Raw genomic sequence first — 23,208 nt, 5'->3', positions numbered from 1 at the left:
AATAGCTGGCTACTTACTAGTAGCTAATGGCTGGCTACTCACTAGTAGCTAATGGTTGGCTACTGGCTACTTGCAAGTCTTAAGTGGCCAGCTACACGCTAGTAGCTAACGGCTGGCTACTTACTAGTAGCTAAAGGTTGGTTACTAATTGTTGGTTACTCGACTCGCTAGTAGCTAGTGGTTGGTTACTCAACTTGCTAGTAGCTAATTGTTGGTAAGGCGACTTAATAGTATTTAATGGTTGGTTACTCGACTTGCTAGTAGGTAATAGTTGGTTACTGGCTACTTGCAAGTCGTTAGTGGCGGGCTACTCGCTAGTAGCTAATGGCTGGCTACTTACTAGTAGCTAATGGCTGGCTACTCACTAGTAGCTAATGGTTGGTTACTGGCTACTTGCAAGTCTTAAGTGGCCAGCTACACGCTAGTAGCTAACGGCTGGCTACTTACTAGTAGCTAAAGGTTGGTTACTAATTGTTGGTTACTCAACTCGCTAGTAGCTAGTGGTTGCTTACTCAACTCGCTAGTAGCTAATTGTTGGTAAGGCGACTTAATAGTATGTAATGGTTGGTTACTCGACTTGCTAGTAGGTAATAGTTGGTTACTGGCTACTTGCAAGTCGTTAGTAGCGGGCTACTCGCTAGTAGCTAATGGCTGGCTACTTACTAGTAGCTAATGGCTGGCTACTCACTAGTAGCTAATGGTTGGTTACTGGCTACTTGCAAGTCTTAAGTGGCCAGCTACACGCTAGTAGCTAACGGCTGGCTACTTACTAGTAGCTAAAGGTTGGTTACTCGACTCACTAGTAGCTAGTGGTTGGTTACTCAACTTGCTAGTAGCTAATTGTTGGTAAGGCGACTTAATAGTATTTAATGGTTGGTTACTCGACTTGCTAGTAGGTAATAGCTGGTTACTGGCTACTTGCAAGTCGTTAGTGGCGGGCTACTCGCTAGTAGCTAATGGCTGGCTACTTACTAGTAGCTAATGGCTGGCTACTCACTAGTAGCTAATGGTTGGTTACTGGCTACTTGCAAGTCTTAAGTGGCCAGCTACACGCTAGTAGCTAACGGCTGGCTACTTACTAGTAGCTAAAGGTTGGTTACTAATTGTTGGTTACTCAACTCGCTAGTAGCTAGTGGTTGCTTACTCAACTCGCTAGTAGCTAATTGTTGGTAAGGCGACTTAATAGTATGTAATGGTTGGTTACTCGACTTGCTAGTAGGTAATAGTTGGTTACTGGCTACTTGCAAGTCGTTAGTAGCGGGCTACTCGCTAGTAGCTAATGGCTGGCTACTTACTAGTAGCTAATGGCTGGCTACTCACTAGTAGCTAATGGTTGGTTACTGGCTACTTGCAAGTCTTAAGTGGCCAGCTACACGCTAGTAGCTAACGGCTGGCTACTTACTAGTAGCTAAAGGTTGGTTACTCGACTCACTAGTAGCTAGTGGTTGGTTACTCAACTTGCTAGTAGCTAATTGTTGGTAAGGCGACTTAATAGTATTTAATGGTTGGTTACTCGACTTGCTAGTAGGTAATAGCTGGTTACTGGCTACTTGCAAGTCGTTAGTGGCGGGCTACTCGCTAGTAGCTAATGGCTGGCTACTTACTAGTAGCTAATGGCTGGCTACTCACTAGTAGCTAATGGTTGGTTACTGGCTACTTGCAAGTCTTAAGTGGCCAGCTACACGCTAGTAGCTAACGGCTGGCTACTTACTAGTAGCTAAAGGTTGGTTACTAATTGTTGGTTACTCGACTCGCTAGTAGCTAGTGGTTGCTTACTCAACTCGCTAGTAGCTAATTGTTGGTAAGGCGACTTAATAGTATGTAATGGTTGGTTACTCGACTTGCTAGTAGGTAATAGTTGGTTACTGGCTACTTGCAAGTCGTTAGTGGCGGGCTACTCGCTAGTAGCTAATGGCTGGCTACTTACTAGTAGCTAATGGCTGGCTACTCACTAGTAGCTAATGGTTGGTTACTGGCTACTTGCAAGTCTTAAGTGGCCATATACACGCTAGTAGCTAACGGCTGGCTACTTACTAGTAGCTAAAGGTTGGTTACTAATTGTTGGTTACTCGACTCGCTAGTATCTAGTGGTTATTTACTCAACTCGCTAGTAGCTAATTGTTGGTAAGGAGACTTAATAGTATGTAATGGTTGGTTACTCGACTTGCTGGTAGGTAATTGTTGGTTACTCGACTTGTTAGTAGCTAATGGTTGGTTACTGGCTACTTGCAAGTTGTCAGTGGCGGGCTACTCGCTAGTAGCTAATGGCTTGCTACTCACTAGTAGCTAATGGTTGGTTACTGGCTACTTGCAAGTCTTTAGTGGCCAGCTACACGCTAGTAACTAACGGCTGGCTACTTACTAGTAGCTAAAGGTTGGTTACTAATTGTTGGTTACTCGACTCGCTAGTAGCTAGTGGTTGGTTAGTCAACTCGCTAGTAGCTAATTGTTGGTAAGGCGACTTAATAGTATTTAATGGTTGGTTACTCGACTTGCTAGTAGGTAATTGTTGGTTACTTGACTTGTTAGTAGCTGATGGTTGGTTACTGGCTACTTACAAGTCGTCAGTGGCGGGCTACTCGCTAGTAGCTAATGGCTGGCTACTCACTAGTAGCTAATAGTTGGTTACTGGCTACTTGAAAGTCTTTAGTGGCCAGCTACACGCTAGTAGCTAATGGCTGGCTACTTACTAGTAGCTAAAGGTTGGTTACTAATTTTTGGTTTCTTGACTCACTATTAGCTAATGTTTGGTAACGCGACTTAATAGTAGTTAATGGTTGGTTACTCGACTTGCTAGTAGCTAATTGTTGGTAAACCGACTTGATAGTAGCTAATGGTTGGTTACTCCACTTGCTAGTAGCTAATTGTTGGTCACTCGACTTGCTAGTAGCTAATGGTTGGTTACTTGATTCGCTAGTAGCTAATGGTTGGTTACTGGACTTACTAGTAGCTAATGGTTGGTTACTTGATTCGCTAATAGCTAATGATTGGTTACTTGATTCGCTAGTAACTAATGATTGGTTAGTTGAATTGCTGGTAGCTAATTGTTGGTTACTCGACTTGCTAATAGCTAATGGTTGGTTACTCAACTGTCTAGTAGCAAATGGTTGGTTACTCGACTTGCTAGTAGCTAATGGTTGGTTACTCGACTTGCTAGTAGCTAATGGTTGGTTACTCGACTCGCTAGTAGCTAATGGTTGGTTACTCGACTGGCGAGTAGCTAATGGTTGGTTACTCGACTCGCGAGTAGCTAATGGTTAGTTACTCGACTCGCGAGTAGCTAATGGTTGGTTACTCGACTTGGAAGTAGCTAATGGCTCCAGTTAGTGATGGACTACTTGCTAGTAGCTGATGGCCAGCTACTCACTAGTAGCTACTCGCTAGAGGCTAGTGGCCGGATACTTGCTTGTAGCAAGTGGCTGGCTACTCGCTTACGGTTGGCTACTCGCTAGTAGCTAATGGTTGGCAACTTGCTAGAAGCTAATGGTTGGCAACTCACTAGTAACTAATGGTTGGTTATTTGCTTTTAGCCACTCTCAAGTAGCTAGTGGTGTGCTACTCACTAGAAGTCAAAGGCTGACTACGGATACTCTTTAGTAGCTACTCGCAAGTAGCAAGTGGACAGATACTCCCTAGTTGCTAATTGCGAGAGGCCGGCTATTTTTAAGTAGCTAGTGGCCGGATACTCGCAAGTAGTTACCCACTAGAGAGTAGTGTCCGGACACTGGCTACTAGCAAGTGGCCAGCCACTTGCTAGTAAGGACTAAACGAAGCTGGTAGCCATGTTCTTGTAGCTAGTAACCGTTTTTTTGGTTAGTAGTGAGTAACTACCTCCTTTGAGACGGCGTGGTGCAGTTGGGAGAGGATTCCCGGTTCGAGCCCCACCTTCTACCAACCTCGTCACGTCCGTTGTGTCCTTGAGCAAGAAATTTCACCCTTGCTCCTGATGGGTCGTGGTTAACGCCATCAGTGTGTGACTGGGTGAATGTGGAAATAGTACATTGAAGGTAAAAAAGCGCTATACACGTATTTATCATTCCTCGCTACTAGAAAAGTAATTCATTACATAAATGACTAGTAAAACGCACTTAAAAAGGGAAAGAAAAGATGATTGCGGACGATGGGCAAATTTCCACAACAAGTGCAGTTTTCCTTTAAAGGGCATTGTGTGATAAAGCAGGTACGTCGTGACAGCTACATAAAAAAGTAGTAGTTGGAGAACATTCCAAAGCAGCTGTGTTATTGCAACACAAACAATGCATGTCAGATAATTAGAATATTGTGCGGAAGTTTGAATTTTCAATCCAACTACTGAAAAGAATGAACTTTTAAAATATATTCTAATTTCTTGAGACGCTCCAATACCAGAGGTCATGAAATAAAAGGCAGCAGATTTTTTGTGTTTTTCTTAATACAAAAATATGTCAACTAGAAATGTAAATCACGTATTAGCTGTCCTGCTTTGAGAGCAGCTTTCTATTTCTTGGACAAAACACGGGAGGAAAGCTGGATTTTACAGTCGGGTTTGTTCCAAAGGGGGAAGGCGGAGTGAAGACCACCGACTTTACAGGCAGTGAGAAAGACGCGCTCTTAGTTGTCTTTGTTACGCCGCATTTGGAGGATCTGGCCCTTCTTGTTTGGAGCAAGTGTGCTTGCAACTTGTGCTCGTCAACCGCGGGTGTGTGGAAATAATAAATAATGATGATGTGGGGCTCTGTGTCCGTCCCACACGTGTGAAGAAGTAGAAGAAGCAGGTTGAGAGAACAAGCACCGTTTCATTTGGCTTGATTGACAAATGGCAGAGGGGGATAAAACCAAAAAGCGAGACACGCAGAGGGGGAAGAGTATAAATAAAAAAAGAAAAGAAAATAGGTTTCTTCAGGTGGAAGGCAGGCTGGCGGTCAACCTGAACCTGAAGAGGAAACAGAAGTCAGAACATGACATCATTTAGTGTGTCGCAATTTTAATTGACCAAAATTGAGAGGTGCCCTTTTAGTTACAATGTACAAAACCAGTGAAGTTGGCACGTTGTGTAAATGGTAAATAAAAACAGAATACAATGATTTGCAAATCCTTTTCAACTTCTATTCAATTGAATAGACTGCAAAGACAAGATATTTAATGTCCGAACTGAGAAACTTTATTTTTTTTGTGTGCATTTAATCAATTGCCTTGGAATTTAATGGCAGCAACACATTGCAACAAGTTGGCACCGGGGCATTTTTACCACTGTATTACATGGCCTTTCCTTTTAACAACACTCAGTAAACGTTTGGGAACTGAGGAGACCAATTTTTGAAGCTTTTTAGGTGGAATTCTTCCCCATTCTAGCTTGATGTACAGCTTAAGTAGTTCAACAGTCCGGGGTCTCTATTTTATCCAATCCAATCCACTTTATTTATATAGCACATTTAAACAACAATAACATTTCCAAAGTGCTGCACAGCCATGTTAAAAACAATTGTAAAAAAAATAAAAAATAAAATAAAATAAAAATATATATATATTATGCTCCACCAATGTGAATAAAAACAAAAAATAAATAAATATAAAACCAATAAAAACAATATAAAAACAAATATGATTAAAACTATTTTCAAGGGTAAAATCAATTAAAACAGTAAAATAGAAATCAAAGTGTATAAAAAACACAGAGGACAACAGAGGACAGAGGACCACACAACTCACGTAGTGTTAAAAGCCAAAGAATAAAAGTGGGTCTTAAGACGAGACTTAAAACACTCCACCGTGGAAGCAGTTTGAACATGGAGCGCCAGATTGTTCCAGAGCTTAGGGCCGACCACAGACGCTTCATAATGCGCCATACATTTTCAATGGGAGACAGGTCTGGACTACAGTCAGGCCAGTCTAGTACCCGCACTCTTTTACTGTTCTAACACGTGGCTTGGTATTATTGTTTTGCTGAAGTAAGCAGGGGCGTCCATGATAACGTTGCTTGGATGGCAACACATGTAGCTCCAAAACCTGCATGTGGTGATATCCTTTACACACTGATGACGGTTTTTGAAGCAGTACGGTCTGAGGGATCGAAGGTCCGTAATATCATCGCTTACGTGCAGTGATTTCTCCAGATTCTCAGAACCTTTTGATATTACGGACCGTAGATGGTGAAATCTCTAAATTCCTTGCAATAGCTTGTTGAGAAATGTTGTTCTTGAACTGTTCGACAATTTGCTCACGCATTTGTTCACAAAGTGGTGACCCTCGCCCCATCCTTGTTTGTGAATGACTGAACATTTCACGGAAGCTGCTTTTATACCCAATCATGGCACCCACCTGTTCTCATTTAGCTTGTTCACCTGTGGGATGTTCCACATAAGTGTTTGAGGAGCTTTCCTCTACATTCGCAGTCTTTTTTGCCACCTCTGCCAGCTTTTTTTAAACATAATGCAGGCATCAAATTTGAATGTTAAATATTTTGTCTTTGCAGTCTATTCAATTGAATATAGTTTGAAAAGGATATGTAAATCATTGTATTGTTTTTATTTCCGATTTACACATCGTGCCAACTTCACTGGTTTTGGGTTTTGTATATTGTGTTGGTTTTAAAAATGAAAAATATCAAAAACGCCCCCACATTTTTTTTATTCTTCAGTGTGCACCCCTTAGTGGAAAAGTTTGGACACCCCTGTATATAACATCAAAGGCCCAGGGGTGTCAAACTCATTTTAGCTCAGGGGCTGCATGGAGGAAAGTCTGTGCACACGCGGGCCGGACTATTAAAATCATGGCATTAAAACTAAAAAACAAAGACAATTTCAGATTGTTTTTTTTAGTCTTACTTTGGCCTAAAATAGAACAAACACATTCTGAAAATATTACAATAAAAATATAGAAAAAAATACTGGCAGCGGTAAAGTTTAGATCCATGAAGGAGAGAATAAAGTGATTGAATGTTTATAACTGATATATTTACATATGAATAAAAATGTGTTTTCTTTTGTATTTTTTTTTTTTTTTAATGAAGTACGTTTATAAGCTTTTTCCAAAACACAATATAGAATGTGATATAGAACAGGGTCATGCATATGTTTGTTATTTGTTTTCAAAGCGCTTACAAAAAAAATGAGACCCAAAAAAATTTACAGTGGGACCCCAGTTTTATGACTTGATGGGGTCCCTGGGATCCCATTTTGAAAATTCCTAGCACCAACACTGATGGAGTAAGTGTGCGTGCAAAACAGCAGCAGGCGGCTGTGGCCTGCGGGCCGGTTTTAATACTAATCAAATACCATCCCGGGGGCCATATATCATTCATTCGCGGGCCTTGACTTTGACAAATACGATCCAAGCCAATCTACACCAGTTAACTGTACCCTTTTTTGCAAAATCAAAACGCTCAAAATGGCCCCCGTATGTTGAAATATTCAGTGTGCTTTTGGACACCTTTGATCTAAAGGATTAATAACTCCACGAGTGAGTGTGCCTTTTCTCTGCCACCACAACAAGGCACCAGTGGCGGCAGAGAAGAAAAACGTGATAATAACTATAAAGCTAGAAAATGGAAGCACCAGGACAAAGTACAGCTGCTGGTGCGACATTGCAGAGTCAATAATAACAAGACAAGGAGAAGAGCAGACCGAAGCTGCCAATGTGAGGAGACTCGCCTCCCCAGCACAGGCAGTAATCATTTGTTTACGCCACATCAATTACTCTTCATTAAAGTTAATAGCAAGTACACAATGTTTTACTACGAGTACCTAACTTACTTATTCACTTTAAAGAGCCCCTTCAAACCTTGCCTTTACAGTTAATAAAAGGTTTTATGACTCTGTATTAGATTAAATTTCCACCATTTTCCATGAGACAAAATTAGAGCCTACGCGGTATTTTGATGTATTGATGCGTTCCATTCCTGGCGCTCACCTTCGCCGTCCGCCCCCCAGCCCTCCGCTACCCCGGCCAGCTCGTAATGTTTCTTCCTCAGCTCTCCGAGACGCTCGCGCTCCTTCTGCAGACGTGTCTCCAGCTCCAACACCAGCACCTGCGGATTGAAAGACACAAGTTGAGGACAAACACACTGTTGTCATGACGACGTCTAATCCTGCCAAACCACTAAAAACGCCATAATAAGAGGACTTATTTATTATTAATAGGAGTCGTAAACAGGAAACTATGATGTTGTTCTTTCAGGGAAACCATTTTACTGTTTTGATTGCGCCCCGGGGCTCTCATGGTGTTGCTAGCTGGGAATCGAATGAATTATTTTGTGCTTTTTAGCAGTTAAGCCATGTTAATCTTTCCAAGTTGCTCGAATTTAATCGCCCAGGCCTCACCAAGCCACTAGGAGCAACATTTACATTCAGGGTATCTCTGCAAGTTTCAGCAAGTCAAATTTAAGACTTTTTAAGACCTTTTTAATGCCCCCTTGAATTAAATGTAAGACTGAAAAAAATAATAAAAAATCTATAAATATAAGCGATGGTTGGGGATCCCACTGTACTACAACCTCAATGACAATCAGTCAAGTTTACTTTTTGTATGTTTATTAATAAACAAACCGATAAGCACCACTCTGCCAAATAGCTAGCTTATCAAAAATCTCGAGAGATCCAAAAACTTTGACATCCAAAACAAACAAACCAACACCAACGTCAGTAAAAACATAATAACCGAGGTGAGGATAAAAATAAATAACATTTAAATTAAAACATACAGAGTCCCGTTGACTTGGTCGAAGAACAGGTTTTGGATGTGAGGTGCTAATCCGTGTCTCGTAATATATGCTGTTTTATCCTTTCCGCAGGAAAATGTATTAGCAACCTGAGAATCAGGAAACATCACACGAAAAAGATCGCCAATCCCGTCATTTGAGGTGTAGGATTGATGTTTCACCACAGTGTGCAAGATCCATAACACCTCGGATTTTAATGTTGCTGTCCCGCCGAAGATTAGTGTCAGGTCAGTGCTGCTAGCGGCAGTTGTTGCTAGCTGGGGGTGCGTTGGCGCTGGACCCACGCAGAACTGAGAGATGCCCGGTGTTTGTTTTTGGCTCTCTGCCGCGATTTTATGGTTACCGCACTGCATGTGCGATTCGACCGCTCTAATTCCCATGGTGCCAAGTTTGAAATCCCTCTTACAAAGTATGCACCTGGCCTCCTCGGGAATGGCAACAGGCTTAAGCCAGCTTTTAAACCGGCTGTCCTCCAGCCAACGCTCGCAAAACTTGCATTTTCCCATGCTGACTGAAAGGCGGGACGCGAGAAAGAAAGGAAGGAGTCTGCGCGCAACCCGACTATGCGCGCGACTTACACTGAAATCATTCACTTTTACCCAAAGACGTGTCGTAACTTTTACTCAAAGACGTGCCCCGAAACAAAAATAAAAAAACTGGCCCGAAAATTTAAGACCATTGAGTACTGAATTTAAGACAATCTTAGGAATTTTTAATAAATGTAATACTTTTTAAGGCCTTAATTTTAGACACATGAATTTAAGACTTTTTAAGACTTTTTAAGGGAACCGTGGATACCCTGACATTGTACAATGGAGCGTTTTGACTGACAAACCAAAGACCAAACAAAAATATGCTTTGGTGTACAAACCCTGTCTCAGTGTACAAAAATTTCAGCTACCTATTTGTGCCAGTTTGTCATCGTCCATCTGTCCTATTTTTATGATTTTAAATCGGGCTCAATCGGTCCGAGTCCTTAGGAAGAGTTTGCCAAAATACAACTCCTGGTTTGGGCCCAAAATGTATGACTTGCTTTTTATAAATGGTTGATTTATATAGGCTAGTAAGGTAGTTTTGTACCTGACAAGTTTCGGCTACATTGATTCTGCAGAGGTGTCACGTGATGTTAGCGTGACGTCATCTGTAAGGTGTTGTATGGATTGTTCCATCCTGCCTGAAGTGGTGGGATGGAACTTGTCAGGTACAAAACTTTACCTTACTAGCCAATATAAATCAACCATTTATAAATCCACATCAGTAGGCTAAATAAACCTCTTCAACCATTTCGCTATCAAATCCTCACAAATTAGTGAAACTGTTGGCAGGCTGTAATTTTTAAACACTTTTTAGGGGGCGCTACTGAGTGAGTTTTGACTATTCATATTTGGGACTTCGAAAATATAAACTTTTTCATCAGGCCTGACTGACGTACATGCAAATATTTTGGAGTTTTTATTAGCGGTGTCCTGATCCAGCTTTTTCACTTCTGACACGATGCTGATATTAGAGCGTCGAGTATCGGCCGATAAATATATCAATCCGATAAGGTAGTGTGGTGTGTTCAACTAGGTTTGACCAAGTGAAATTACTCAGACAACAAAAGGTAGCTATGAAACACACTAACCTCATGACAGACTTACGCTTTTAATGTGGAGTGTTAATTTATTTTTTGGCGACACCTAGTGGTCACAATAGTTCATCAACTAAGAACATAACAGTTGAATGATGTGGACACATTTGTTACTGGATACTTTTCAATACCCTTCTGCCTTTGTATCTGAAAGTCTTACATAATAGGTGTTTTAGTCTGCAATATTATTCAAATAGATACTTTTTACGTATATCTAGCTTGAGTGCTATTGTGTGCTTAGCTGTTGTGTAGCTGCCAGTTCAAAGTGGCCTGTACCATGTTTACTTTTTGTAAAAAAAACTTGACTTAAATACAAGAAAAAAACACACGTGTGCTTAATGGAGGACATTTAGATGTTAACTAGCTGTCCAGCTTCGAAGGAGATTTTAGATGCAAGCTGATATCATCCGATACTTTTCATGCATGCCGACGACCTCTAAAAATGCAAGGAAACACATGCAATATCAAAAAAGAAGCTCAGAACTATGATACCAATAAAATAAAACAAAAATAAGACTCCCATGGTGTACCTTTTAATAAGGACAAAAACACTGGCAAAACAGGCACATCAACTGTGTTAGTGTTTCTAACATATTTATTAAAGACCAAAGTTTGACCAAACTGTATTAACTTGAAACGTCAAAATTCCCACCAAATTTGGTACACACCTTTGGGGACGGACGAGTATGCTTGTAAAAAATCTTAAAAAATAATTGCCGAAGATGCAAGTAAATATGTATTGTATATGAATTACCAATGCTGATAATAGTTGTGTATCTTGTGTAATGTTAAAGTGGCCAAAGTGATTAAATATAATTGTTAAATTAAACTCCTGCCTTGTTTTTAATGAATGCTTAGGCCTACTGTATTTTAACGCCGGAGAGCAAAGTGTTGTCTGAGGTGGTAAAAAGTCATAAATCATATTTGTTTATAGATTATACAACTTTAAGGCTATTGGTATTACATGAATGCTCAGTATAAATTGTTTTTGTGACAAATGTCCTTGCACCTTTTTTTTTTTTTGTGTGTGTGTTTGTCTGAGTCAACTTCCTGCTAGATGAAAAACAATCAGAATGGAACAATGAGCACATTCCAAAACATTTGATTTCAGATTGGTGCGTGCATGTTGTTTATTTCCACCAACCTGAGCGTCCATCTCCTGTCGTTTGATCTGTGTGAGCGTCATGCTGGAGAAATCCATGGTATCTGAACCGCAAATACGTAAAAAAAAATGATCAACAACGACAAAAACTCAGAAGAAAGCTAAAAGTTCCCTACCTTTGTCTTCAATCTGGGACTTCCCAGACTTGGTGGAGGCCACCACAGCAGCCGTCGCCTGGGTGACGCCTCGGGACGCTTGCTGCAGGCGGTGCAAGTTGCTGCTGTCTTTGTCGGCTTTCACCTGGGAGGGCACGCCGTTCATTAACCATCACCCGGGAGCTATGTTATACTACGCTACCATATTTGATCACGCCCACCTTTGAAGCGGCGACAAGCTGTGCTGTGCTGGCAGCAATTTCATGAGAACACACCATTAACTCCTCAAACTTCCCTTTGCCCTGCACCACCAGATCAGCCGCATCGCTGCAGTGACAGTGCAAAACACAAGACACGTTCACTATGCAATGCTGTACATTGTCTTGCATTTTCTCTTTATTTACTGCTGGGATCAGCAACACATGAAGGAATTTAAACAGGTGCTTAAGGTAACTTAGCAACACAGGTGAAGGTGGTTACTTACACCATGACAGTTGCACCCCAGCCGACTGCCTTGGAGGCAGAAATCAGGCCCTCTGTCCAGCGGGAGTTTTTTGCATAAAATTCCTTAGTGGATGCTGCTCCCTGGTGGACAAAATACAGATCGCTCATGTCCATTATTGTTTTTATTTTTAAGAAAATCAATAATCCTACTGTATTGGTCTAGTTCAGGGGTCTGCAACATGCAACTCTTTCATGCCTCCCTTTGACTTGCCTTTGAAACAAAATGTCAATAAGGAATGACTATTTAAATTAAAATAATTTTATTTTATGACCCTAGTGTGCGAATGTGAATGTTGTCTGTCTATCTGTGATGGCCCTGCGATGAGGTGGCAACTTGTCCAGGGTGTACACCGCCTTCCGCCAGAATGCAGCTGAAATAGGCTCCTGCGACCCCCCTGGACCCCAAAAAGGGACAAGCGGTAGAAAAATGGATGGATGGATGGATATTTTATTTTGTTCAGGTTATTTCAATGTAACAATTGTTATTTTGGAGAGTTCGGTGAACTTGTAATACAAAAATAAGACGTATTTCAATATTTTGTCGAAATTGTACATCACATCACCTATGCGTCATCGGGCTGCGTGTTTCGGTTGGTAGAGTGGTCGTGCCAGCAACTTGTTCGATTCCCGTGTCCACCATCCTAGTCCCTGCCGTTGTGTTCTTGGGCAAGATACTTTTTGCCGTTGTGTCCTTGGGCAAGATACTTTACACAAGTGCTCCCAGTGCCACCCCCACTGGTTTAAATGTAAGTTATATATAATATTAGTTTGCCCCCGACCCACACCCTGTTTGTTCGTGGGGATTATGAGACATTTTTCATCTAAATGGGACTATATTAACATTAGAATGTCAAATGCTGTCATTTGACATGCTAATGACAGGAGACATTGTACAGTAAGTGATGTTTTATTATGTTTGTTGGCTCTCATGAATTCTGCAGTGAGTAATAATCAGTAATGAAGAAAATAAAATGTGTTTTTTTTAATTAATGCGCCGAATATGTTTGAAATGATTAAAATACGTAAATATTAAATGATACTATAAAAGTGCCCGTTATTACATTACATATACACTCACAGCATGTATACAAAACCTCAATGGAGGTGTTTGGATGTTTTTGTAGGCTGAATTGTGCGGCTCCCAAAAAGTCCATTGTACGCAAACTGTTGATAGCATTTATTTAATATTTAGAATGCAAATATATTTTTTAATTAACATACTTCGTTATAATGATTGTGACGATAGTAATTTTTTAAAAAAAAAGTGTAGAATCAAAATTACGAATGATAATATTGGCTTATTCCAAAATCATGCATATCCATTGTAAACTGTAAATATACGAGGGGTTCTGGCAAAATAGATTCCCATCCAAATTGCAAAAATGTTTTATTACGATTCTAAATTGATTAAAAATATTCCACAATAAAGATTTTCTGTCATTTATAGCAGTTTTTTTTTTTTAAAGAGAGTCTGTGTGAGACGTCGTAAGCATTGTTTGTGTGAAAAATAAGTGTGTGTGTGTGTGTCCATTTTGTGTTGAGAGATTTAAAAAGCATAATGTTTAGTAAACAAACATTTGCAAATTGTCCAGTCCCATGTTGATAATAATAAAAACTTGAGAATGATCTGTCTAAAGGTACTTAAGATTGAAAAAACGTCTATCTTTCTGTGATTACAAATGAGCTATGGCCAACATACAATTACATTTTTGAATGCTACAAATACTGTATATATACTACATATCAAGCATTATTTTCCATACATGACTCTTTAACTTATTTCACATGTTTTTTAAATTATTATTTATTTATTATTTTGATTTATTATAACTTTTAAATAATGTAAACTGTTGGGATTTCCCAAAATGTATTTAAAATGGAGGTAAATTGTGTTGAATTTTTTGTAAAATCATTCCTCTTAGTTGGCTTTAAGGAATTTCATTCCATTTCCTGTCATTCCAATTCAACATCCTGTGGCGTGGAGCCAATTAAATTTAAATTCAAATTCTGAACTCTTGCGATAATATCCGTGCAACATTTTTTCATGTGAGGGATAGTTTATTTTTGTGATTACTTACATTTTATGTATTTTTTATTTGCATTTTGTACTTAATTTTGTTGACTGTATTACACTCAAAGGATTCTATTCTATTCATCAAATACATGTTTTTCGGTGGTGCTAAATTTGGAGACTCTTTCTTCTTTATAAACCCTTCCACCAGTCAACTTTTCATAAAACCAAAATGACAAAGGTGTATTAAATCATTACTGTTTGCAATAATAAAGCATTTTCAGTCAACCACCATACTCTTAAAAAGAGGCCAATAAAAACATTACCTACCCGCCCACTCTCTACTATGTCCCTTTGCAGATCTTTGGAAGAAAGAACAAGCTTCTTGATGGCCGTCATCAGATCTGTACACGACGCTAGGATCCTGCAGGGGGCGACAGAGCAGAATTTTGGAACTGTCTTAATCCATCCATCCATCCATCCATTTTCTACCGCTTATTCCCTTTCGGGGTCGCAGGGGGCGCTGGCGCCTATTCCAGGGGTTTTTAACCTTTTTGACTTCGGGCTCAATTTTTCCACTACAGAGAAGCCTTGAGCCAACTTAAATAAGAACACTGAATTAGTAATCTTACTCTTGATCTTCATTGTATTTAACAATTATATCTAAACCTACTTACAGTATACAACCTTGTCAAATAATATGAAACCACGTGTTAATCAAAAGATAATTATTCATTTAACACATAAACCTTAGACTTAGGTCAGGTTGATTAGAAAAATAGGTACCAAGCAAACCATACTACAAAAGAAGAGACACAAATAACTGTAAAAAAAATGCATTTACATACAATTATGTTGTGCTAAAATAAATGAAGTAGATGAGGTGGCAACTTGTCCAAGGTCCTTCTGCCCGAATGCAGCTGAGATAGGCTCCAGCACCCCCTGCAATCCCGATAGGGCCAAGCGGTAGAAAATGTATGGATATATGGAAATTAATAATGAATATGTTTCTTAACTTAACGGTCAATACAATTAACGTGAAAATTAAAATACAGCTTTACCACTTAAGTTGTATTTTTTGCGCAAAATAAACGTATCTATGACTTTATTTCTAGACTTCTTCTGTATGTTGGTTATTGTCACTACTGCCAGAGGTGGTGGACAAGTGTATTACAACAGAGTACCGCTTCGGACCACAGCTGAAAAGCAGATATTTGTTGGCGACCTTTTCAGGGGCACTGGCGTCCCAACAATGGGCCCTATGGTCAAGATTAAATCAATCCAATTAAACTATAAATTAAAATTGTTTAACTGTATTAAAGAAAAAGTCCTAAGCGTATACTTTTCTATGCACGAAATTAGTCTGATTTCTCAAATAGTTAGTTTTTTTTGTATTTTAACTCCTGTGTGAAGTCCGAGTGTCTATGCACTTTCTCTAAAAGGGGGAGGAGGGGTCGTGGGGGGGGGTATTCAGTATAGTGCAGATGAATGTATTGCTTTTTCGGTTGTCTTATGAAGTCACACCAAAACAGGGCATCTGCGGCTGCTTACAAGTCAGCGGCCTTGCTCTGTTGTGTCTGATGTCCGCTGTAATTCTATTTTATTCTTTTTGTAATATTTCTCTATTTTGTTTCCTTTTAAACCCCCATTATTTACTTTTTACTTTTTTTTTTTTTTTTTTAATTGATCTCAACTCTGTACACTGCTGCTGGAATTTTAATTTTCCTGAAGGAACTCTCCTGAAGGAATCAATAAAGTACTATCTATCTATCTAATGTTGGCACAGATTACAAATATTACGTCTGTGATGTTAAATATCAGACAGCATCAAGAAATTATATTTGATATGCGCTACGAACAAGACACTATAATTAAGATGAGTTGTTTCGAAGGAATTTTCGACCGGAAAATAACGGAAACAAAACTTTCGAATGTCTCCGAGTTCATTCGTGAGGCTTTGTGGATTGATTGAAGGAGTTTTAAATCCGCAGGAAAAGACATGAAGGTTGCTATTGTTCTGGACTAGCTTTGCAGTTGTGAGGAATACAGAATTATTGGTAATCAGTTTCGAGTGCATAATTGCAGCGTGAAGAGGTTTGTATACGCTTTATCATACCTGCTTCATTCTCTATCATCTCATTTGTGAAGCAGAGTTTTCTTAGCTACTTTCTTAAAGAAATCTCTGTTTATTCTTTTCTCCCATTGATGTACTTGAAAATGTTATGTTCCTTTAATTTGTGAAGAAAATTCTCCTCTTCATTACAATTGTTATGTTTTTTGTTTTTTTAATGGTATCCGTGCGTTGAGACTGGCGCATACGCTATTACGAAGGGTCCCCGCGGGCAGCCCACGCCTTCTCGAAATATCTGGTTTCCAATTGCATAAACTAGGGGTGGTAGTACAGTATCTCAAAAAACAAACATGATCAGATTTGGGTGTTTCCGTGGGTTGTAGGATTCTTCTTTAGAGCAGAACTACTTAAGAAATCAATTTAATCAAGTGCATAAAAACGAAGTGAATGATGACGATACCCAGAGATGTGAAAAACAACAACTAAAGAAGCATAGAAATTCAGCATTGTACTTAACGTGTGTATGTTTACAAATGCATGAAACATTGCCTGGCAAACAGTTGTCACATTCTGCAAGGGCTTTGTGGTGAAAGTGATGAAATTCATCGCACAATTGCCACAAATGTGAGCGTGACAGTTGATGCATGTACTGTTGTGTGACAAAGCTATTTCTCATACTTAACAGTACATTTTAGGAAGGATTAAAGACCGTTGTGTGGTACACACCAGGTGAAGTACACAGTTATGTCCCTGTTGTGAACCTGTTTTAATGTTTTATTTATTTATTTTTTTAACATGTTCTGTTTGTGTTGTGTTGTTTGCTCGGTCTTCGTATTAACTTTTAACCTGTCCATTGTACAGCACTTTGGCTACCCCTGTGGTAAATTTTAAATGTGCTTTATAAATAAAGTTGATTTGATTTGATTTGCTCTCATGGAGCGGTAAGGAGTGCCGATGACAATATTTTATGTTCTTTTTCAAATCAGAATTATGTTTTACAGACTGAATTGCCAAGGTGGTGGTCAACATGAAGCACACAAGCTGCCTTTGATTGCGTTTTGGTTTAGAAACATGTGGGTGGTCTTATTACCAGAGCACTAGTTCACATGTGCGAAAATAAACCTGATGATAATATTAATACCATCTTTTTGAAGTTGGAGCCATTTTATGGAAAATAGATAATAAACCACTCAGTTTTGAAACAAAAAAAAGAGATTACCTCTCATTGACCTCCATCTTGATGCCTGTATCAACTGCCCGAGACTTGTTGAGCATTTCCTGTTGAGAAGGTTAAAGTCAATCAGGCTGCACACGCATCTTCCACAGAAACCACAGACACCACACTAAACATAATCACCTCTATCCGGGCAGCAGCCGACTCCACAGCTGCAGATGTGGCCGCCATTTCCTGCTCCACAAGATCGCCCAGCTCCCCCTGCTGCAGCTCCAAACCCCGAGGACGTAGTTTCTGAATCCAAAATGAAAGACAATGTTAGTTGTAGAAGAAAATGATGGAATCGCCAGACTTGGGAGGATGTCCATTCAAAAAGCAGATGACAGACATGACACAAACTATAGTCATTTCAAATGTCTTTAAGAAACACTAAAATAATTAAAGACTATAAATTGTGGTAATCTCTATCGGTTTTATTTTTAATTTTTTCATTTGGAAACAATACGAAATCACTATCAAAGCTAACACCTGCATCAGAATAAATCTGTTCATTAGTCTGCAGTTAAAAATGAGCATTCACACCTTGGAGAGCTGTTGCACCAGATGGATTGACATGAATCATGACTCCAACACCAAATATGTCAATTGAAACCAAGGACAAAATTATCAAATTTTTTAAATGGTCATGCCATGTTGCAAAATATGTTGACCGTCCACAATCAGCTGTGTCTAAAATCTGGACCAAGTACAAACAACATGGGAAGATTGTAAAAGTCAAGCATACACCACGAAAAACATTAAAGTGTTAAAACAATGAAAATGCAAAGCAAAACAAAAGAAGGAACAAGTGGAAACCTGAGTTACCGTTTGTAACTGAATTGTAGGAAACCGCCGGAAGGAAATGGGATTTAAATACAAAAAAGCTAAACTAACAAAACAACAACCAGAAAAAAAACAAGGTTTCAATGGGTAAAGGAAAAGCAATCGTGGACTATGGATGAAAGTCATATTCAGTGATGAATCGTGAATCTGCATTGGGAAAGGTGATGATGCTGAAATTTTTGATTGGTGTCGTTCCAATGAGATCGATGAAGACGACTGCCTGAAGAAATCATGCACATTTCCACAGTCATTGATGAAATGGGGCTGCATGTCAGGTAATGGAACTCGGAAAATGGCTGTCATTACATCTCCAATAAATGTAGAGGTTTACGTTTAGGACACTTTTCTTATTCCATCATTTGAAAGAATGTTTGGGGATGATGACATCACTTTTCAAGATGATAACACATCTTGCAATGGGAGCAAAAACTGCAAAATTTGACTTGAAGAAAGACAAATTAGGTCAATGCCACGGCCTGCAAATAGTCCAGATCTCAATCCAATGTAAAATCTGTGGTGGAAATTGAAGAAAATGGTCCATGACAAAACTCTAACCTACACATCAAATCTGACAACAGCATTGATGAAGAGTTACGGTTTGTCACTTGTAAATAAGTCCATGCCTCAGAGACTGCAAGCTGTTCTAAAAGCAAACTGTGGTGCAACAACATACTAGTGGTGTATTGACGGGTTACTGGTTTTTAATTTTTTTGTACTGAGAATTATTGAGTGATTCCAGAATATTTTCACTCGGCTTGATCTAAAAAATGAAACTGTTACTAACTACCACAATTTATATTCTGGATTTATTTGAGTGTTTTTAAGCCCGAAAGTTGAGGTTTTAAATGACTATAGTTTTGTGTCATGTCCTTAAACTGTTTTTTCCCCCGACAAATATAAACAACTAAATAAAATGTTTCCAAGACTGATGAGTTCATCAATTTTTGTAGTTGAAGTCGCCGCCGAGGATGCACCAACCTCTGCAAAGGCCAGCATGGTTTGGAGAGTCGCCTTCAGCTTGCTGTTGTCTGCCGTCGTCAGGCTCTCCCTCTTCTTCATGTGGCCCAGCAGAACCAGCGCCTCTGTCCCACACGCCTTCACGCTTTCGGACAGAACTGTCATAGGACGCACGTATCAGAAGCAAAAAAACACCACAAAAAAGAATGAAAACATAAAACATTATTTTGACATGTTTTAGCTTCCTATAGCGCCGATAGTCTTCTTTTCAGCTGGGACGTCGGGTTATTTTATTTCAAGATAAAAGCTTCATAGTCATTATTTGAAAGGTGATATCACACAGGGACATTTATATATGTACCTTAAACAGTTGCTACATAAAGATCCCGTGTTGCAGGCCACACGTACAGTGCAAAGTTGAAACCTATACGTGGATCTTCTATACCTTACACCAGTGGTCCCCAACCTTTTTGTATCCGCGGACCGGTCAACGCTTAATAATTTGTCCCGCGGCCCGGGGGGAAGGGGATGCTTTTTTTTTTTTTCTTTGTCAGAAAAAAGGGACGTTTTTGGCATGAAAAAGGGAGGTTTTTGTGGTTGGTGCACTAATTGTAAGTGTATATTGTGTTTTTTATGTTGATTTAATAAAAAAATAATAATAATAATACTTTTTTTTTTTTCCTTTTTTTTTCCAATAAAAATTAATTAAAAAATTCTTCTGCGGCCCGGTACCACTGCCTTACCCAACAGCTGGCAATATGTCTCACATTGTCAGCCACCTGTTCTGTTCCCCATGTAAAAAAAGTCATTCGCTCTGAACCAACACCTTTGTCACCTCTTCTGACCACTACAAGCTTGTTCCCCAAATTCTATTCTGTTGTGTCCATATCGACATAGTAACACACAGTATACTGAGTTTTTAAGTACATTGGCACCTCAACTTAAGTGTTTGGCGATAAGAACAGTCTCTCGGCTAATTTTATGCTTAGGTTACAAGCAAAAATCTGAATTACAAGCATCCCTGCTATTAGTTGGCTTAGCAAATGTTACAGTGAAACCAGTAAGGTTCGCCCAAACATCCTATTTTACTTGCAAGCATTAGCTTATAGCTAGAGATGGACAAAACTTTGTTTTTCAAATATGGGAAGGAAGAAAGTTATGAATAAAGCCATGAAAAAGAAGTGGATGATATTTATTGAATTAAAGAAATAAATGATACATGAAGGAATTTTAGCGTGTCACTGCTCACCTGCACCATACTGAAGCAGAATGAGTATAACACCAGCCTAGGCTTTTGAAATGATATCTAAGATCAGGCAGAAATGTATCCATAAAAATATGGAAAAGCTGCTGATGGTGAGTTTGATGGAGAATCAGCTGGAAGGAGATACCATGGAAGTCAACTCTCCAAGGTAAAATGCTGTACATTATTACACTACTGTAGTGGTTAGTGGTACATTCTATTGTACTGTTTTCATACAATATTGCTTATCAAAAAGTCAGATTTTGTTTTGAAAGGCATATTACATGTTGAAATTGTGATTTTTTTTTTGGGGGGGGGGCAAATACTAATTTAAATTGATTTCAAATAATTTCACTGGGTGAAATTGATTTTAGATGCAAGTGTTTTGAGTTAAGAGCTGTATCACAGAACCAATTAAGCATTTAAGTTGAGGTACTACTGTAATTAACCAATGTTTACATTGCAAAAAGTCGAATATAAGCAGGAATAAATATCTGAGGCCCAATAAAAATTTTTCTTGACTTAAAATATTTTTGGTTTATCGCCAGTTTGTTTATCTTAAGTGAAATCGACTTAAATATGAGATATGTAGAGAAACAAATCAATCAAATATTATTTATATAGCCCTTAATCACAAATGTCTCAAAGGGCTACACAAACCACAACAAGATCATTGGCTCTGGGCCCCCATCAGGAAAAAAAAATAACTTAACCCAATGGGACAATGACAAACCTTGGAAGGGACCACAGTACAACTTAAAATTGCCATAGTCGTGAGTTCGGAAAGTCAAATGTTCTCGTTCTGTTGTCAGATTTAAGATCATGTTCATGTTCTCGTAGTACATTATACTTACAATAACAAGTTTGTCTAATACAGAAAAGGAAAAAACTATTAAAAAGTCAGTATTTTTAATTGCACCTGAACCTCGAAATGTGGCTCCTCCGAATTAGAATTAAGCACTGAGCTAACAGCCTCAGCTAGGGTGTTTAGGAGTGAGGTTTACCAGCGTACTGTAGGTGCTTTAAGATAATTTCCTGTAGGTGGAGCTTTGGAGCAATATATCTAAAAAAAAACTTCACTCTACCTACTTAGGGACATTGGAAATGTTTTGTCATATTTTCATAACTATAATATTTTGGACAGCATACAGGTACAGTGACACACACACACACACACACACGCACGCACGCAAATGGCTGAATGAACACAGTCAATTTGAAAAATCCCTCCTTTTTGGGACCACCCTGATTTTGATAAGATTTCAGCGCCAGGGGTGTAAATGAGACATTCTCTATTAGATGCAATGGTGTTCTGTATGTCCTAACTTGTTCACTGCCCCTCATATGGAAGGTACTTTTCCTTGTTGATGTCTCAAGAAGGGTAGAAATACGACACACACACACACACACACACACACACACACACACACAGAGAGAGAGTTTACCATCAGCCTGTTCCACAGGCACCATGTGAGAGGTGGCACTGCCCTGAACAATGGTGTCGCCCACTAGATGTCCACATTGGGTCACCACTTTAAGCAAATGAAAAACACCTGTGCAAAAAAACCACAAAAAAAACAGGCACACACAAAACATAAATCTCACAAATGTTTTGCAGATTTCATGCAAGTAGATTTTACCTGTGTCATCAGCCAGGAAGGCGTCTCTGGCAGTATGGAGCTTGTCCACGCAGTCTAAAGAGGCTTGACATCTGGATGCCAAGTAATCTGTAGAAGTATGTGTTATATAGCACAATTACTACACACGCTTGCCATTAATTACACTCCCAAAGCGGACGTGACACAACCTGCTGAGCTGGTGCAGCTGATGTGTGCCGGGTCGTCGATCTGGGCGAGTGAGTCTTGGATGATCCTCTCTGCCTCTTCCACAGCTCCCTGCAGACTGGACCAGCGTGCCGCTACCAGCTGGCTCTCTAACGCCTGCTCCCTGCTCTCCTATCGAGCAGAATTGACCATCACTACACAAGTGACTATTCATGGCACACCAACAAATACAAAATGTATTCATGCAAACATTTGAGCTTCATACGCTTTATTAACCACTAAAGTATATGGGGGACGTGTTTGTCGTTTCGGGTGAATTCTTACTCTATTTTCAGCCATAACTTACAAGACTGTTTCACAGGTTTCCCTGTGAAAATCCCTGCTCGGGATACATATATATGTCGGGTACATTACATGGTGGTGTGGCCATTGTTACACGGTAGTGCCTTGTTTCTGTACCGGCATGATGAGACCAGTTCGTTACGTTTGTTTAAAGTGGACATGCTGTGGACATAAAAAAAATGTCCCTGTGTTTGAAAGAAAAAATGTTTATTATATACCACCCCAGCATGTCCACCTTCAACAAACTCAACGAACTGGTCTCATCATGCCGGTACAGAAACAAGGCACTACTGTGTAACAATGGCCACACCGCCGTGAAATGTACCCTACATACAGTGGGGCAAAAAAATATTTAGTCAGCCACCGATTGTGCAAGTTCTCCCGCTTAAAATGATGACAGAGGTCTGTAATTTTCATCATAGGTACACTTCAACTGTGAGAGAGAGAATGTAAAAAAATAAAATTCCAGGAATTCACATTGTAGGAATTTTAAATAATTTATTTGTAAATTATGGTGGAAAATAAGTATTTGGTCAACCATTCAAAGTTCTCACTGATGGAAGGAGGTTTTGGCTCAAAATCTCACGATACATGGCCCCATTCATTATTTCCTTTACACGGATCAATCGTCCTGTTTTCTTAGCAGAAAAACAGCCCC

At 39.4% G+C, this 23,208-nt stretch overlaps 1 protein-coding gene across 1 annotated transcript in view; it reads right to left on the bottom strand.

Annotated features, from left to right (window-relative positions):
* Window positions 1-23,208, bottom strand: part of hip1 (huntingtin interacting protein 1) — a 114,471-nt gene that overhangs the window by 1,105 nt on the left and 90,158 nt on the right. The window contains exons 19-31 of the mRNA XM_061919079.1: window positions 22,232-22,379; window positions 22,065-22,151; window positions 21,870-21,977; window positions 19,203-19,339; window positions 17,526-17,636; window positions 17,388-17,446; window positions 14,428-14,521; window positions 12,067-12,167; window positions 11,804-11,909; window positions 11,604-11,727; window positions 11,470-11,531; window positions 7,888-8,005; window positions 1-4,912 (exon numbers count right to left, since the gene is read on the bottom strand). The exon at window positions 1-4,912 is cut by the window's left edge and continues 1,105 nt beyond it. Of these exons, the coding sequence (XP_061775063.1) occupies window positions 4,902-4,912; window positions 7,888-8,005; window positions 11,470-11,531; window positions 11,604-11,727; window positions 11,804-11,909; window positions 12,067-12,167; window positions 14,428-14,521; window positions 17,388-17,446; window positions 17,526-17,636; window positions 19,203-19,339; window positions 21,870-21,977; window positions 22,065-22,151; window positions 22,232-22,379 (1,266 nt within the window). The 3' untranslated portion in view covers window positions 1-4,901. The remainder of the gene's footprint in view (window positions 4,913-7,887; window positions 8,006-11,469; window positions 11,532-11,603; window positions 11,728-11,803; window positions 11,910-12,066; window positions 12,168-14,427; window positions 14,522-17,387; window positions 17,447-17,525; window positions 17,637-19,202; window positions 19,340-21,869; window positions 21,978-22,064; window positions 22,152-22,231; window positions 22,380-23,208) is intronic.

The sequence above is a fragment of the Nerophis ophidion genome, linkage group LG13 (assembly GCF_033978795.1).
Source record: "Nerophis ophidion isolate RoL-2023_Sa linkage group LG13, RoL_Noph_v1.0, whole genome shotgun sequence".
In the NCBI taxonomy this organism is placed as follows: domain Eukaryota; kingdom Metazoa; phylum Chordata; class Actinopteri; order Syngnathiformes; family Syngnathidae; genus Nerophis; species Nerophis ophidion.
This window is presented reverse-complemented; position numbering and strand designations above follow the sequence as displayed.